The sequence below is a fragment of the Ailuropoda melanoleuca genome, chromosome 12 (assembly GCF_002007445.2).
Source record: "Ailuropoda melanoleuca isolate Jingjing chromosome 12, ASM200744v2, whole genome shotgun sequence".
Lineage (NCBI taxonomy): Eukaryota > Metazoa > Chordata > Mammalia > Carnivora > Ursidae > Ailuropoda > Ailuropoda melanoleuca.
Window position 1 is genome coordinate 27783575 of NC_048229.1, and position 19045 is coordinate 27802619.

Genomic DNA, 19045 nt, shown 5'->3' on the forward strand with positions numbered 1-19045 from the left:
AACTCTTGGTTGAAACATTGCTGGTTCTCTAAGAAAACTTCTCAAGGCATCAGTGATATACAGAAAGAATAAAACAAATTGAAGCAGTTAACTTTTCTCTCTACCTAAACCTTCTGAAATTCAAAGGTCTCAGTATTCTTTCTTCCATGGGAATCATAGTTGTTCGCCTAAGTTGAATAAGAATCCGTTCTCCTTGTAACAGGACATCACTGGAAACGTTGGTTATTTTACCAAGGTTTGATGGGAACGTCATATTTGAGAGAGACATGCACAGACTCGGATATGACCAAACAGCTTAAAGGATCTAAGGTTGACTTTAGGAAACCTGGAGCCATAAAGCCCCTTGGAACTGTTGGCCTGATAGGTATCCTTGCTTACAGAGTTCCCAGCAGCCTCACCAGGTAAGTCAAGAATGTCTCTTCCTGGCAGGTGCAGGAACCTCAGGATACTTTGGGGACGTCAGTGAAGAGGAATTCGCCCAAATCTACGGGTATTGCAGGCATGTCTGATGGAAAGTGCGTGGCTTGGCTTCTGGCCTGGAGAGGTTACGAAAAGTTCAACCTCGATTCCTTATAAAAGTTCCAGCAAAGCAGATTCTAAAAGATCCATGTGATCAGTCACTATTCTTGCTGAGCTTATGGAAAGAGAGGCCAAGCTTGTTACAACTGGGCTTGTTTTTCAAAGAAGAGATTCCTGGGAAAAACGTCCAGCAATGCAAATTTTAAAATATCTGTAGGATCATTCTTGCTGAGCTATATAAATAATTAAGCCAAGTTTGTTAAAATTGGGGTTGTTTTGCAAACAAATTAGTCTTGATTTGGCCAGCTCTGGAAATGAGGGTTATTTTAGAGAGAAAAATTATGTTTCCGTAACCCACCTTTGTGGATTTTAAATCCTAGTTTTGATTGTCCTTAAATATTGTTTGCCTGAGCTAGACAACTTGAGGTAAACTTCAGAGAAATAGCTTTTCTATTTCTACACAATAATGCATGTATAGATAACCTTTGTTTTTTGTTCTGTGGGAATAACAACAGGACCCCATGGGCATACGAGTATTTAAACTGGAAAATGGGATTAATCCCCCAACAACTGTATAACTCAACTTGCATCCTGACCAATTTTGTGTCGCTGGGATGACAAAATCCCTCCTTAAAAGCCAGAGCATACCCCGCTCCGTGGGTTAACTGTGGACTTACTGAGATAATGGATGACCCCCCTTTCTTTGTGATTGGATAATGTACTTGAGTATGCCCTTACCTCTTACAAGTTTTCTCCCACGTGCCAGTGATTCCCTGTAATTAGGATATTGTTAACGCTGGACCTCAAACAAAGAGGTCTTCTTGATGGTTTCATCCCTCATAGTCACATTAACCCTAGAAGCCACCTCTGGTGGGGTACAATTGCAAATAAAGGCTTTAGCCAAGCATACAACAGTCCTCCTGGAAAAAGGAGGATCAGAGCTCACTATGGGACAATCCCTGACTGTAATGACTTCACAGCCAAAAGCCACCCATGGATGATGGGAAGCTGACTTATTAAACACCCAGTAATGCTTATAGATAATGCCTGAACTAGTACTTAAACCTGTCGTACTTTAAACCTAGCTCCCCTTATGTCTGGACCTGACCATCGTACTTCTAAAGAGCATAACTGTTCAGAGGTTATGGATCTTATTTTAGTCGACCAGATTGAAAAGACACCTCTATTAAAAATGCAAATGACAGCTGGTTTACTGAGGGCAGTAGTTTCATGGAAAGGGGGTAAGAAAAACTGGGTGTGCTATAGTCAGTCTTAGACTGTTGAGGACAAAGCCCTGTCAGCAAATAGGTCTTAGAGTTAATAATGCCCATCTGTGCTTTGCAATTGACAAAAGCCTTAAAAATTAATATTTATATTGACTCCAAATATGACTTCCTAGTCCTCTATGCCCATGGAGCAATTTGAAGAAAAAGGGAATTATTATCAAGCCATTAACTCCCCAACTATGGGCCCAAAATAATTACACAAATTCAAAGGCTGGCCCTTCAAAACTGAATAGCCCTTGAGAATCCTGACTGCACTTCAAGGAGGCCCAGTATTAGATGCTGGCCCCTGTCTGGGAGCCAGTGGCTATGTGACTCTTAATTTGTGGCCGTGGCTTCCCCCAGGCTGGATAGGCTGCTATACTCTGGGTTTTGCCCAGATGCATTATTAAAACCGTTACCAATCCAGCCAACCTTCCAAATTTAAAACCATGATGGACACGTTCGGTCTCACATTGGTATGTCCACCTAGCATCCATCTTGACTCCCTCTTTGAGGCTAGAGAATGTTTGGTATATGGGAGCTCTTAATAAGTACATGGTCAAAGCCCTAAATGACACTCAAAATAACATTTCTCTATTAAGTACTAAAGTAATACAAATATGCAAAGCAGTTTTACAAAATAAAATGCATTAGATGGTTTAACTGTTGCACAAAGTAGACCTTGAGCTATCATAAAAACAGAATGTGTGTGTACCTTCCAGATGGCCACAGAAACGTTTCCCAGATTCTACCTGACATGAATACTCAGACTGGTGGTTTAAATGCGCTCTCCTTTAAACTCCTGGACTGGAAGGAAATTATCAAAGGTCAAATTCAAAAGGTCCTTTATTCAGACTTCTCATTACAATGTTAACCTTATTTTGTTACTTCTGGTGTCTCCCTGCCTACTGTAAGATTCCTTCACTGCCATAACTTCCAGCTGACAGGTGATCCTTTCTACTCAAGAAGGTTCATCTATGTTCTCCATGGTGGATTCAGCTGTCTCTTCTTTCATAACTCACCTGTATATTCCCCAACTGACCAGTGTTGACCTATAGGTAGGGACATCCCTATGCCCCTGTTCAGCAGGAAGACGTTACAGAGGATGAGACCTTCCACCTTCAACAACCTTAAAGATTCTGATGGGGGGAAATGATGAGGGAGCAGAAGGCTAGCTCAGGACAAAGAGCAAGGTGACACCTGCATCTGCCCCCCACCCCCGTCTCCCCATATTCCTGGGCAGGATATGTGTGATATTCTTCCAGGAAGCTCCCAACTGTCTTGCTAGAGGGAAAGACAACCTTAACTTTACAATGGCAAAAGCTCTTGTTTACTGTGAGTCGTCTTTTAACATATGAAAATCCTTTTGAAAACCTTTTTCCCAACAAGTGTATAATCAGCCAGCCCTCACAACCTGGGGCAGCAGCTCTCTCTGCCCACGGATCCTGTCCCTGTGCTTTAATAAAACCACCTTTTGCACCAAAGACATCTCAAGAGTTCTTTCTTGGTCATGGGCTCTGGACCTCACCCCACCAAACCTCACCGATATTCCACAACCACACATCAGTACTGGAGTAAGTTCCCCCCTAAAACCTGCAGAAAAAATCCAGCCAAGCCCACTGAGATGCAGACAGAAACAGCAGTGTTCTTTTTTAGCTCCTAAATGTGTGAAAATTGGTCAGAGTTAGAAAACATCCACACCTAGGTATAATTTTAATTGTAAAATAAAGACTATACAAAATAAACTTAGAAAATATTTAAATAAGTAATCCTCATTAATTGCCCCCAGTCACTAGTAGTTTCATCTTCAGACCTACCAGCTCATCCGTTTGAAGTGTAACTTCCTCTTGCCATTGCCAAGTGCCTGTGTAGAGCCCTTTGGAATTGTATGACACAGGCACTAAAACATTTTGCACCTAGTTCAGTGATTACATAAATATTGTCTTATACCATCAAATTCCTTAACTAATGCTATAGGAGGTGGTGGTCTCACACCTATAGTAATGGACGTGCTGCATTCCTGAAACACAGCACACCCCATGGTCACTGTAAATACGGCACCCTTGGTGACACACCCCCTTCTTTGTATACTTTCATAGTTAAATGTCTCTGTCTCCTGCTATGACACACATCGTGAGAGATGGATCATTGATCTGTACACAGGTGACTTAACGGTGTGGCTCTGGGACACGAGATTGTTGTACCGTCATGACCGCATTCTTACACTGAGTGGACAATTGCTGAACTACACTTGCAAATCGATTAAAACAATTCAAACACATACTACTGTGTTTCCACTGTTAAGCAGGGAAGCCGTAGCCTGATGCAGCTCAGTAGCGTCTGTAAGGAAACCGTATCTTGATTCACAGCCAATACACTGCAGTGGGAGAAAACGAACTTAGGAACAAACAAGGCAACTGCTTAGGGTATATCCAGTGAAACACTCCCCTTGCTTTGCTTCCATATCCTCTTTAAAAACCTCATTGCAGGGCGCCTGGGTGGCACAGCGGTTAAGCATCTGCCTTCGGCTCAGGGTGTGATCCCGGCATTCTGGGATCAAGCCCCACATCAGGCTCCTCCGCTATGAGCCTGCTTCTTCCTCTCCCACTCCCCCTGCTTGTGTTCCCTCTCTTGCTGGCTGTCTCTATCTCTGTCGAATAAATAAAATCTTTAAAAAAAAAAAAAAAACCTCATCGCCACCTCCTACAGATGGAACGTGCCTAACCATTCGAATAGACTAATGGATCAATGTAACTTTTAACACCACTCAGTACCACCTTTCAGTTTGAGCACTCTTCTCATCTAGCCTAAATATCTCACCTGATTGCAATGTGGGCTCAGGACTCCGTGTGACATCTTTCCTCTTTCCTTGCCTCCCCTCACTCATCTTCACACGTGTGCACAAGAAACCGTCAGCACTCTGCCCTCACTTGCCCAGACTTCTCTTGGTAATGGCTCCCGACAGCACCTGCGCAGAAAGTTTCCCACGAAGTGATGTGCACGTGAACAGAGGACTCACGGTGCGTACCACCGTCTCGGGGCCAAGACGTGCAGTCGTGTGTTCCTCCCTTCACCAGCTCGGGTCTGCAGAGCGCAACACCTGAATCCTATCTCAACCAAGCCCACGAGCTTGGGTTCACAGTTCAGGCAAGCTGGAACCAGAGTCTAAGGACAGACCAGTCCTCCCTCTGACCAACATTGTTGTCACACCCAGAGTTGCTGATGCTTTCTCCCGTTTCTGCCTTTCCTGTTGCCGAAACCACGCGATGCTCACAAAGAGCAGGTGAACCCCTCAAAGTCCTGAGTCCAGCACCTGCCACAATTCAGAGGACCCCAAAGCAGATGGGGAACAGGGAAGGTCATCCGGAATCACCCTGTGCCATATGAACACATAAGGTACCCATCAGTCTCACCTGTCCAGCAGCCCTTTTGATGCCCTGGATTCCTGTTTCATGCTTTGGGCCTCACACAGTGGGCACAGAGCTCAGGTACCCCAGAATTTCCACTGAAAATAGTCCCTCTGCCCCAGTGTGGCTTGCAGAGCCAAAGAACGATTTTCAGTTCAGCTCCTGTCAAAAATGAGCTCAGACCACAAAATTGCCCTCCCTGGCTCCACTGCCAGTCCCTGCACCTCCCTTAGAACAGCTCAGAACAGGGTTCCTGGCAAGTCCATCTTCTTAGGTGGCCCAAGTTGGCACTTTGCTGAGGTTCAGACTCAAATAAAGGAGAATAAAGTATTTACAATTCGGTGAGTCAGTTTCACCTTTCTGGTTAAAACAGCACTTCCGAGATAACACAGAGTACCCCACCTTCCATTCCTGGGATGTCCAGGGATAGTTCATGCATTAAAGTTAACCAAATACGTAAGTAGAAATGATTGACCCTTCAGATTTCCCTCAGAGCCTCTCACCCACTTTTCCTCTCTCTCTCCCAGTCTGCTCTCTATATATGTGCCATCACATAGAAGATTATTTTTAAGATTATTGGTCATGAAAAAGAAGACAATCTCTATTCCCAGGGAGGCACACCCAGCATCCAAATCCTCCTGGAAAAAATGAACATAGAGTATCCAATTCCCAGGGCTATAGAAAGATGAACTCGAATATCTGTAAGATCCACCACAGTGCTCTGGACTCAGGGCCTCCTCACATAGCTGGAGCATGTATTAGATGCTTAGTGAACATTCCTTTGATGCATGAGTAGATGCCGTTTACCCCAAACAGCTGTGCTCAGACACCACTGCCTTGTCTAGTCCTTTCCCAACTTGCAGGGGATGAGCAGAGAATGTCGTCCTTCCAGAAACTGTTAGTTTTCACTGGCAATGGCAGTATTTGTGTTGAGAGAGGGATGGTTGCATAGAAGGGACTCAGGTGTGCTCTTCTGCTGTCTCTAGCTTAGTGTTACTGGAAATGAATTCCAGGGACAGCAACCTCAATGGCTGTTAAAAATACAAATTCATGGGCTTCATCCACACCTAGGGAATCATGATATCTGAGCATGGGGCTCCAGATCTGTCTTTAATGTAAACCTCAAGTGACCTGTATACACATGAAATTTTTTTAAGTTGACTCAGTTAAGCATTCTCTATACCCAGCGTGGGGCCCGAACTCATGACCCCACAATCAAGAGTCGCATATCCTACCAACTGAGCCAGCCGAGCGCCCTTGTCTATACATGACATTTTGACAAGCAATGTTTAGAAAAACCATTCTCAGCTTTGGCTTTATGTTGGAATCTGCTGTGTAGATTTTACAACTGCCATCTCCAGGGTCCTATCCCCAAGGACTCCGGCACTTTGTCCTTGATGGGGCTGAGCATCAATTAGGTCTTAATGAAGGGGCCCAACTTACTCTCCTGTGAGCCCCATGTAAACACTGAAGCTCCCACGTGCATTACTGAGGACGGAGCACAGAGTCTGGTCAATGGGGAAGCCTCCATGGGTAGGGCTGGTTGGCGTAAGATTTGATAGGGGAGGGTCAGTCTACCCCACATTCCTGATGTTGTACCAGACTGTTTCTGTCTCCACGAGATAAGTGCACTCAAAAATCGAAAAGGAGGGGCGCCTGGGTGGCACAGCGGTTAGGCGTCTGCCTTCGGCTCAGAGCATGATCCCGGCGTTATGGGATCGAGCCCCACATCAGGCTCCTCCGCTATGAGCCTGCTTCTTCCTCTCCCACTGCCCCTGCTTGTGTTCCCTCTCTCGCTGACTGTCTCTATCTCTTTCGAATAAATAAATAAAATCTTTAAAAAAAAATCGAAAAGGAATAAATCACATGGGGGCCTCCTCTGAGAATCTCCCTGTGTGTACAGATTTTCACATGCCTCCACTAGCAATGGAACAGCAATCAGTTCACATAGACCCTCAGTGGCCATGGGGAAGCTTTCAGTTCTTACTGTGACTGCCATGGAAGACACTAGAACGAAGGTTAAGTCCTTAGAGGATATAGGAGCATGTGAAGAATAAGAAGACAGAAGATGTTCCTCTGTCACCACCAGAAAATTAAACCTAGGCTTCCAGAATCATTGCATTCAAGCAGAGCTTCCCAAATCACATTTTAAGGTTGAGTTTTCTCCTGCGATCTTTGCCCCCTACCTGTATCATCTGCTTCATTCATTCCCACCTACCTCGTGTGTGTCTACTGTCTCCTTTCTCTTCACATCCCAGGCTTCTTCCCTTTTCCAAGGAAGTTGACCAGATTCAGATTAGAGACAGCAAGCCCTGTTTATAAGAAAAAGAAACATGACTCTTGCTGGAGAATCCTCGATTTCAAATCCAGCACTACGCTCAGTAGAGGAGAGAGCACGGGAGAGAAGAATATAGAATATTATTTCTCCAAACACTCTTTCCTGATGGCCTCCTTAGAATACGTCGGAAGCATTTTCAATGTTCACCTCCTTAACTCCACTTCCAAGTACTACTGAATCAGAAATAAGGAACAGATAGCTTTTTTTAGGATGTGGGCAACAATTCTATGCCACTTAAGTTTCTAGAATTACCACGAATGTAGAGTGAATGTTACAGGTAACTTCGGGGAAGGAGAAGGTTCACGTCATGATAAAACACCATGAATAGTTCCTTCTTAATACCAACAAATGCCTGATTATTTCCTTGAAATCTTGTCATTTGTCATTTGTTCGGAGTTATACTACAGAATTTTAAGACACACGAACATACAGTAATTATAGGATACTTGTTTCCTTTTGCTGAAATTTTTAAAAAGTAATAAAGGAGAGAATATCTGTGCTACTGTGCAGAATAAAATGGAAACTGACTAATTTAGAACCTTTATTGGCAAAGACCAGGATCTCCAGTAAAGAAAGGTTAGAGCCTTCATTTTCTGGGGGCATCCAGCAGAGAAACCCTGAACCAAGTGAATATACTTAACATCAGCGCTAACGAGGCAAATATCAGTGGCCTGAAGCACGTAGAAGGATTCATCACTGCTGTGATATTGTTTACCAAAAAAAGGGGGCAAATCATAACATGATTCCAATTGTGAAAATATAGTATTTTTATGAAATTTCAAGCCACAGATTGCTCCCATGTCCTATATCTTTAATGTATTTCAAATAGTAAGTCTTTCTTTGAAGCAAGCTAGACAGCAAGGCTGTTTCAGGCCTTTGGCTTATTCTGAGCCCAATAACCATGTGGTTTGTTCACGGTCATCTAGTTTACGCAGACTCAGGCTTCACCGAGACAGGACCTCAATAATATGGCTTCTCCTCCTTCGCTGGGGTCCTGAAACCTGACCCATCTCCAGTGAGAATCTTGGGTTTCAACTCCTCCCCATATTGATCTGTCAACAAAGGGAACATTTTCAATAGTTGCAGGTGATGAATTCACAGTAGGAACTCATGCCACGTAGAAAACCCAGTTGGAGAGAATGGAGAGATGCCCCAGGGATGTAAGAGAAATATGCTAAAGGGCTGACTTTGACCATCATTAAAAGAATAAATCGTGGTCCAAAATAAATCTGGCAGGCAGTTCCACCAGAGGTAGAGAAGTAAACATGTGCAAATTCTGAATACATGACATTTCAGTAAAAAATGAAAACACTGCCCTGAGCTAGGTCAAGACAAGATTTACCTGAGAGGCAGCCATTTCTTCCTTTCCCTTCTGTTACAGGTTTCTTTCTCGGGTGAGATTATATAGAGAAATCACACCTGGAAGCCTTTAAAGGCCTCAGCACAGCCTCTTCACCTGCTATCATCAGCTCAGAGGCAGAAGGATATTGAAATGCACAAAAGGCCACCCTGTCCTTTGTCACAGGGAAGATTCAGAGAAAAGGAGCTCCTACATGGACACTTGTGTGAGTTTCTCTATCCTGGTTTCAGATGTCCTCCCCTCCCACAGCCACAGATCCTGCCACAACATGGGGAACGTGGGTTGCACTGACCTGCCCCTTCCAAGGGAAGGCTGAACACTCTGGTATCTTCTCTTCAACTGAAAGCAGCTCTCACAAATGTATCCGTGACTCCTTGTGCTTCACCCTGGTCTACCTGAGAAGCACCTGGAGCACAGAGTTAAAGCAGCACTGATGCTCTCGCCCTGACCAATAGACAGACTCTGGCCGAGGGCGCAGGTGATGGTGGTTCTGAAAACTCACCCTTGATTGTAAACCCAGGCTGATAAGCAATGATGTGCTTTCAAGTTTAAATGTGCATAGAAGTCATTTGGTGTCCAGGTTCCATAGAAGAAATGGTGATTCTGCAGGTTTGTAGCGGGGTCTGAGAATTGGCATCTGTCACGAGTTCCTTCTTAGTGGGGACGCTGCTTCCGGAGACCCACGGTTAGTGGCCACACTAGAGAAAGCAGGCACAGCACACCTGAGCCCCCCACACCCGCCATCTTATGTCAACACAAACAACTCCCGGTGAGTTCCCAGGAAAGAGTTTACTATTTACTTCTCACTGTTGTGAGTTTACTGTCAGTTCCCAGCAAAGACCACCATCGCCATCCTGAAGGACCACATGCTTTCACAGCACTTTAAAGTTTACAGAAAGAAGGCTAGTGAGCGCTCATGTCGGAGCAAGTCTCTATTTGGAAAGCAACATGCATACGTTGGTTACGGCGATGTTGATTGAGCACTGATTTTCTGTTCACCGGGAAGTTATGGTGCACCGTGTTGCACATACGATGTGACGTCACCCCCATAATACCCCGCAGGCTGGGCACTAGGTGTCCTGTAATAACCATGAGGAGGTAGACACCACGCCCCAACTATCGGCCTCATCTTCTGTTTCCCCATTGATTGAAAGAAACATTTGTATTCTGGATGAGTGAAATATGAATGAATGTAAAAATACAGAAAGGAAGAAAAGTTCAGGGAGTGTTCATTGCTGCATTTACATGTTTTTAAGAGGAAAGAAAAATGTTTGATTTTATAAGTAAATGACAGTTTTCCTGTACCATGTATACTCTCTCATCAATATATGATATTTTAATGCCTCTACAATGGTGTTAAAAATAAAATCTTTAAAAAAAAAATTGTATTCATTTGTCAGAGAAAGAGAGCTCAAGCAGGGGGAGAAGCAGGCTCCCCGCTGAGCAGTGAGCCCCATGTAGGACTCGATCCCAGGACCCTGGCATCATGACCTGAGCTGAAGGTAGACACTTGACCGACTGAGCTACCCAGGTGCTCGCCCTAACTAACACATCGGCCTTTCCATAGTACAGCTGAACACAAAATAACAGCTACCCCAAAATGCACCATTATACTTCACTTTACCATGTTAAATGCCCGCATACCTGCTACCCAACTTCATGGAATCAGTTTCCATGACTTACAGAATCCTCCTTCCTGCTCCTCACAGGATGGGTACAAAGGCAGTACTGGCTCTGGATGAAGATAGGAACATCTCCCTTAACAATTAGGTGGACTGTTCGAGGCAGAAATGCTCACTGCCTCTGACCGGCAAACTGCCCCCCAGCTAAGCAGTGCCTCGTGTAGATCTGAGAGTAACCCCATCACGGGGCTCCAGCAGAGCCGAGTTTCCTGCCAGCCATGGATCAGCTTCACTGCCATGTCCTCCAACACTGGGGTTACATCCCTACCATTCCAGTGCTTTGCGGATGCACGGCACACACCTTGCTGATGGCGCCCATGTCCAGAAGGCTGGACGGCCACTCTGCCCCATGATATTTGAAAGCTGTGCCCACAATGTTTGCATCATCCAGAGAGCCCTCTCCATCCCTGCCGTGGGTTTTGGACTGAAAAGTACAGTAAGCTTGGTCATCCAACAGCATCCGTCCTCAGTACAACACAGGAATTTATGAGATCACGAACATAGGATCTGACATCTCTGACCCACATCTCCCAGATCTCCGTCTCTGTCCTATTTGCTCATCACACGTAGCTTCCGAGGCCCTTGCAGTGACGGAAAGAGACTCCCTGCCATTTCCTTCCCCGCATTTCAAGAGGTTTTTATATTTGCATCCAGAAGGTCTTATCTTCCTCTGTAAGGACACCATCACCATGAGTTACCTGCCTTCCTAACTCCTCATGGTCAAATGCCCAGATTAAACCTGTGGCCGACTGCCCCTCCTTGCTCTTACCTCAATGAACTGATGGCAATGTTGTATTTAAATCTTTTTTTTTCAATTTTTTTTTCCAATTTATTTATTTGAGAGACAGAGACAGCAAGAGAGGGAACACAAGCGGGGACGGTGGGAAAGAGAGAGAAGTAGGCTTCCCGCTAAGCAGGGACCCTGGGATCATGACCTGAGCCAAAGGCAGATGTTTAACAATGGAGCCACCCAGGTCTCCCATATTTAAATCTTGACTATGGCTTTCAGTGATCTTCTTAAAGATCATTTCTCATTGATCAAAAAAAAAAATCCAAATTACTCAGGAGAACCTACAAGAGCGATGGATATGGGGGCGGGGGGTATTTGGTGCATACGTTGCTGGCAGTGCCGAGGAGGAGACACAGAAGAACTGATGATGACTTGGAAAAAAAACAAATAGAATTTATCCTCCTAAGTTCGGAGTCAGTGGCACTGCCTCGGACAGGTATGCTGTCTCCATATACGGAACCCATGCCAGTACTTCAGTCCGGATGTTTCTCATCTCTTACTCCCGGCAATAACATTGCTCCTAATGGAACACTGTTACCTTCCTAAGTATAGAAAAGCCGTTACACACTCCGCCCTGTCCCAGGTTTGTTCACTTCAAAGAAATATCAAAACAACCCGTGACTCATGAAGTCTCCAGGTTTTCACCTGATGAAACTGTCACAGGATTGTGAACAACTTGGATGATATCATTTATCAAAAATGAAGGAAAGAATGGGAGAAGTGAAATGACAGAGGAGTGCGGGACCCTAAATTTGGTCCCTGGAATTCAGCTAGTTAGCCTTCTGAATACCTGCAAACTCAACTGGCGATCTGAGAAAGGAAATGCTACAATTCTACAAATAGAAAAGCAACCGCTTCTTGGAACATAGGAGGGACAGAGACCTGAATCAGGGCCGATATAGCTGATGCTAGGCGGGGGAGGTAGCGAGCTTAAGGAGACTATGCAAAGTATTACAAGCAGTGGAGAATAGCAGAACTTTTAGAACTCTGCTCTGCTGGAGGACCTCCCGGCTTAAAGGTGCTCAGATGGCAGAGCAGGTGGAATCCCAGGTGGGACAGGATCCCCGGGGTCACAAGAAGAATGGGGGTGCATGAGTGAGGCAGAGTTCATGGGCATCAGAGCAGGGAAGCTGGCTGAAAACAGTCTAGGTGCTGTTTTTAAATCTTGGTGTTGCCCTACACTGGGAACTGCTGCACGGTCCCACTGCTGCTCTCCAGGCAGGTGCCCCGCAGAAGCGCAGTGAGCCCTCCGTCCCTTCTCCAGGAGGAGGAGCGTAGGTCCGCATCACGGGAGTAAGATTTGGCAACTTGAAACTCAGCCGCTTGCTGGAGATAAAAACACTGGGTCACAGGCTGAGTGGACACAGAGTTCGGATGGAAACCAGGGAGACAAAAGTGACTGACTGCTTTTCTGTGAGGGTTTACTGAAGGGAGAGGGGTGCAACCTTTCAGCTACAGGGCTAGAGAACGGGGTGCCACCATTTTCATCCCCACCCCCCCAGCAGTGCTGAAAGCCTTCAGGGAGCACAACACTGCCACACAGTGGAACCTGGAATGAATACACTGAGCTTGTACCCCTGAAAGGGAAGAGCAATTCCACGAGGACAAGGGCCCTGAGAGTCCATGCGACAGGCCCCTCCCCCAGAAGATCAGCAGGAACAAACAGCTAACCCAAGTTTACCCAGATAGAGATCTGCAAAACGTCAGCCGTTGGGGAAAACAGTGTATAGCAGCAGTTTTTTTTTTTTTAATTCTTCTGTAGTCTTTGTTTTATTTTTTAAATTTATTTTTTCAATTCTCATTAATTTTTTGATTTTTATTTTATATATATGGTCTATATATGTGTTTTTTTTTTTTAAGATTTAATTTATTTGACAGGAGACAGCCAGCGAGAGAGGGAACACAAGCAGGGGGAGTGAGAGAGGAAGAAGCAGGCTCGCAGCAGAGCAGGGAGCCAGATGTGGGGCCTGATCCCAGGACCCCGGGATCACGCCCTGAGCCAAAGGCAGATGTTTAACGACTGAGCCACCCAGGTGCCCCTATATGTTTTTTTTATTTTTGGTTTCTGTTCATCGTATTTTATCTTATATTGCCTTATTTTTGTATATATATAACTTTTTCTTTCTTTCCTATTTTGGGATCTAGTTTCTTTTAACAAGCAGACCAAAATACACCCAGGATCTAGAATTTTGTTTTGTTTTGTTTCTCGTTTGATTTTTTTTTGTTTTCTTCTGCTTTGTTTTGTTATTTCTTTCTGTTGTTGTTAATGTTGTATTTTCTCCCTCGTTCTTCTGTTCTTTTCTGGGCATAATGATGAGATGGAGAAATTCACCACAAAAGTAAGAACAGGAGGTAGTACTCACTGCCACAGATTTAATCAATATGGATATAAGGTAAGATGTCTGAACTAGAATTTAAAACAATGATTATAAAGATACTAGCTGGGCCTGAGAAAAGCACAGGAGACACTAGAGAATCCCATACTAGAAATAAAAGAGGGGTGCCTGGATGGCTCAGATGGGTAAGCGTCTGCCTTTGGCTCAGGTCATGATCCCACGGTCCTAGGATCAAGCCCCACATGGGGCTCCCTGCTCAGTGGGGAACCTGCTTCTCCGTCTCTTCTACTGTTTGCCCTGCTTGGGCTCTCTGGCTCTCTCTGGCAAATAAATAAATACAATCTTAAAAAAAGAAAGAAAGAAAGAAAGAAAAGAGCTAAAATCCAATCAGGCTGAAATTTAAAATGCTATACTGAGATGCAGTAAAAAAATGGAGTCTCTAACAGTGAAGATAAATGAAGCAGAAGAGAGTCAATGATACAGAAGACAAAATGATGGAAAATAAAGAAGGTGAAAATAAGAGCTACAACTACAGTTTCACAAAGGGAGACTTCGAGAAATCAGCGATTCAATAAAGCAAAAATAATATCCGGATAATAGGGGTCCCAGAAGATGAAGAGAGAGAAGGTAGAAGGTTTATTTGAACAAATTATAGCTGAGAATCTCCCTAATCTGGGGAAGGAAACAGGCATTCAATTCCAGGAGTCAGAGAAGCCCCCTCAAAATCAATCCAAATAGGTCAACACCTCGACATATAATAGTGAAGCTTTCAAATTTCAGAGATAAGGAGAAAAGTCCTGAAAGCAGCTCAGGACAAGAGGTCTTTAACCTGCAGGGGTAATGTAAGGCTGGCAGCAGATGTGCCCACAGAGACCTGGCAGAGCAGAAAGGAGTGGCCTGATAAAATCAGTGTGCCGAATGGGAAAAATATGCAGCCAAGATACATTATCCAGCTAGGTGGTCATTCAGAATAGAAGGAAAGATAAAGAATTTCCAGAACAACAACAACAAAAAATTTGTGAATACTAAACCAACCCTGAAGAAATATTACAGGGGATCCTTTGAGTGAAGACAGAATCCAAAAGTAATAAAGACCAGAAAGGAACAAAGATAATCTACAAAACACTGACTTTACAGGTAATACAGTGGCACTAAATTCATATCCTTCAATAATTACTCTGAATGGGAATGGACTAAATGCTTCAGTCAGAAGGCAAAGGATATCACATTGGATTAAAAAACAAGACCCATTGATATGCTGTTTACAAGAGAGTCATGTTAGAGCCAAACACATCCAGATTGAAAGTGAGGGGGTGGAGAACCATTTATCATGCCAATGGATATCAATAGAAAGCTGGAGTAGCTATCCTTATTATCAAACTAGATTTTAAACAAAAGACTGTAATAATAGATGAAGAAGGACACTATATCATAATTAAAGGGTGTATGCAACAAGAAAATCTAACAATTATACATATTATGCCCCTAACTTAGGGGCAGCCAATTGTATAAACCAATTAATAACAACATTGAAGAAACACATCAATAACAATACAATAATAGTAGGGGACTTTAACACCCCACTCACCACAGTGGACAGATCATCTAAGCAGAAGATCAACAAGGAAACTAGGGCTTTAATGACACGCCGGACCAGATGGACTTCACAGATATATTCAGAACATTCCATCCCAAAGCAACAGAATACACATACTTCTCTAGTGCATATGGAACATTCTCCAGAATAGATCACATCCTGGGTCACAAATCAGGTCTCAACTGGTACCAAAAGACTGAGAATATACCATTCATATTTTCAGACTGAAATGCTTTAAAATTTGAGTGCAATCACAAGAGGAAATTAGGAGGGAACTCAAATACTTGGAAGTTAAAGAGCAGACTACTAAAGAATGAATGGGTCAACTGGGAAATGAAAGAAGAGTTAAAATTATATATATATATATATATATATATATATATATATGGAAGCAAATGAAAATGAGAACACAATAGTTCAGAACCTTGGGATGCAGCAAAGGCAGTCCTAAGAGGGAAGTATATAGCAATACAAGACTTTCTCAAGAAACAAGAAGTCTCAAATACACAACCTAACCTTATGCCTAAAGGAGCTGGAAAAGGCAGATAAAGCCTAAATACAGCAGAAGGAGAGAAATAATAAAGATTAGAGCACAAAACAATGAAATAGAAATCAAAATAACAGTAGAACAGATCAACCCCTAGCCAGGCTGATCAAAAAGAAAAGAGAAAGGACCCAAATAAATAAAATCAGGACTGAAAAAGGAGAGATCACAACCAGCACTGAAGAAACACAAACAACTGTAAGGGAATATTATGAGCAACTATATGCCAACCCATCAGATAATCTGGAAGAAACGGATGCATTCCTAGAAACTATAAACTACCAAAACTGAAATAGGAATAAATAGAAAACCTGAACGGACCCAAAACCAGCAAAGAAACTGAAGCAGTAGTCAACAGTCTCCCAGAAAACAAGAGTCCAGGGTCAGATGGCCTCCCAGCAGAATTCTACCAAACATTTCAAGAAGAATTAATATCTATTCTTCCAAAGCTGTTTCGAAAAATGGAAATGGAAGGAAAACTTCCAAATCCATTCTATGAGACCAGCATTACCCTGATCCCAAGATGAGGTAAAGATCCCCACTAAAAAGGAGAATTACAGGCCAATATCCCTGATGAACATGGATGCAAAAATTCTCACCAAAATACTAGCTAGTAGGATCCAACAGTAGATTCAAAGGATTGTTCACCACAACCAAGTGGGAATTATTCCTGGGCTACAAGGGTCGTTCAACATCAGCAAATCAATCAACGTGATACACCACATTAATAAAAGAAAGGAAAAGAAACACACGATCTTCTCAATTGATACAGAAAAAGCATTAGACAAAATACAACACCTTTCCTGAGAAAAACTCTGCAGTGTAGGGATAAAAGGAACATACCTCAATATCATAAAAGCCAACTATGAAAAACCCACAACAAATATCATCCTCAATGGGGAAAAACTGAGAGCTTTCCCCCTAAGGTCAGGAACACGACAGGGAAGTCCATTCTCAGCACTGTTGTTCAATATAGTACTGGAAGTCCTAGCCTCAGCAATCAGACAACAAAAAGAAATAAAAGGCATCCCAAATGGCAAAGAAGAAGTCAAATTCTCACTCTTCACAGATGACATGATATTTTATATTAAAAAAACCCAAACGACTCCAGGGGGGAAAAATGCCAGAACTGATACAGGAATTCAGCAAAGTCACAGGATACAAAATCAATGCAAAGAAGTCAGTTGCATTTCTATACACTAACACTGAGGCAGAAGAGAAATCAAGGAATCAATCCCATGTACAACTGCACCAAAAAACATAAGATACCTGGGAATAAACCTAACCATAGAGGTAAAGGACCTATACTTTGAAAACTACAGTTCACTTAAGGAAGAAATTGAGGAAGACAAAGAAATGGAAAAACATTCCATGCCCATGGATTGGGAGAACAAATATTGTTAAAATGTCTATGCTACCTACAGCAATCTACACATTCAGTGCAATCCCTATCAAAATACCATCAGCATTTTTCATAGAGCTGGAACATGTGGAGTCATTCTTAGAAAATGTATTGTAAGCCCTAAGTGGTGACTGTGGAAGCAGATGAAACACCAGAAGGGTTCCTGTTCTCAGGCTATTGAATGCAATGGCCTAGTAGGAACAGGATCCCATGATCCCCTGGGGTAGGGCATAGATTAAGAGCATGAAAGAAAGTAACCCTCAACCTCCCTTCCTGCACCTGGCGATTGCTAGCACAAACATTCCCCTCCTCCCTTATCTCATAACTTCCTCCCTGCCTGCTTGCATATAGGGGAGGGTGCAGGCCTGTTTGACATCTTTGTACTCTTTTCCCATGCTTTGATACGTTTGCTCCTTGCTTTTCTGATTAAAAAAATAACAAAAAAAAATAATAAAAGCTATGTGCAGAATTCAGCTCTGCTACTCTCCCTTGCAAAGGCACCCCTGCATGGCCACTCAGATTGGTGTCTGAGAACTATATTTCAGTGCATGACAATGGGCACAAACAATCCTAAAATTTGTATGGCAGCAGAAAAGACCTGAATAGACAAAGTACTGTTGAAAAAGAAAGCCAAAGCTGGAGGCATCACGATTCCAGACTTCAAGCTATATTGCAAAGCTACAATCATCAAGTTGGTATGGTAGTGGCACAAAAACAGACACATGGATCAATGGAACAGAACAGAGACCCCAGAAATGGACCTTCAACTCTGTGGCAACAAATCTTCATCAAAGCAGAAAGGAATATCCAATGGAAAAAAGGCAATCTCTTCAACAAATGGTGTTGGCTAAATTGGAGAGCTACAGGTAGAAGAATGAAACTGAACCAATTTCTTACACCTTTATACACAAAAATAAACTCAAAATGGATGAAAGACCTAAATGTGAGACAGGAATCCATCAAAATCCTAGAGGAGAACATGCACAGTAACCTCTTAGACCTCAGGCACAGCAACTTCTTGCCAGACACTTCTCCAAGGGCAAGAGAAACAAAAGCAAAAATGAACTATTGGGACTTCATCAAGATCAAAAGCTTTTGCACTGCAAAGGAAATAGGCAACAAAACTAAAAGGCCACATACGGAATGGGAGGAGATATTTGCAAATGTCTTATCAGTTGAAGGGCTAGTATCTAAAATCTATAAAGAACTTCTCAAGCTCAGCACCCCAAAAACAAATATTCCAATCAAGAAATGGGCAGAAGACATGAACAGACATTTTTCCAAAGAAAACATACACATGGCCAACAGACACATGAGGAAGTGCTCAACATCACTTGGCAACAGGGAAATACACATCAACCACAGTGACATACCATCTCACACCAGTCACAATGGCTAAAATTAACAACTCAGGAAACAACAGATGTTGGCGAGGCTGTGGAGAAATGGGAACCCCCCCTTACACGGTTGGTGGGTGTGCAAGCTGGTGCAGCCACTCTGGAAAACAGTATGGAGGTTCCTCAAAAAGTTAAAGATAGAGGGGCGCCTGGGTGGCACAGCAGTTAAGCGTCTGCCTTCGGCTCAGGGCGTGATCCCGGTGTTTATGGGATCGAGCCCCACATCAGGCTCCTCCTCTATGAGCCTGCTTCTTCCTCTCCCACTCCCCCTGCTTGTGTTCCCTCTCTCGCTGGCTGTCTCTATCTCTGTCGAATAAATAAATAAAATCTTTAAAAAAAAAAGTTAAAGATAGAGATACCGTCTGACCCAGCAATTGCACCACTGGGTATTTATCTAAAGGATACAAA

At 43.4% G+C, this 19045-nt stretch overlaps 1 protein-coding gene across 1 annotated transcript in view; it reads left to right on the forward strand.

The window, feature by feature from the left end:
- LOC105234925 (zinc finger protein 850) overlaps window positions 1-19045 on the forward strand; it is a 265552-nt gene that overhangs the window by 55054 nt on the left and 191453 nt on the right. The window contains 1 exon segment of the mRNA XM_034639071.1: window positions 5425-5440. Coding sequence (XP_034494962.1) covers window positions 5425-5440 — 16 coding nt within the window.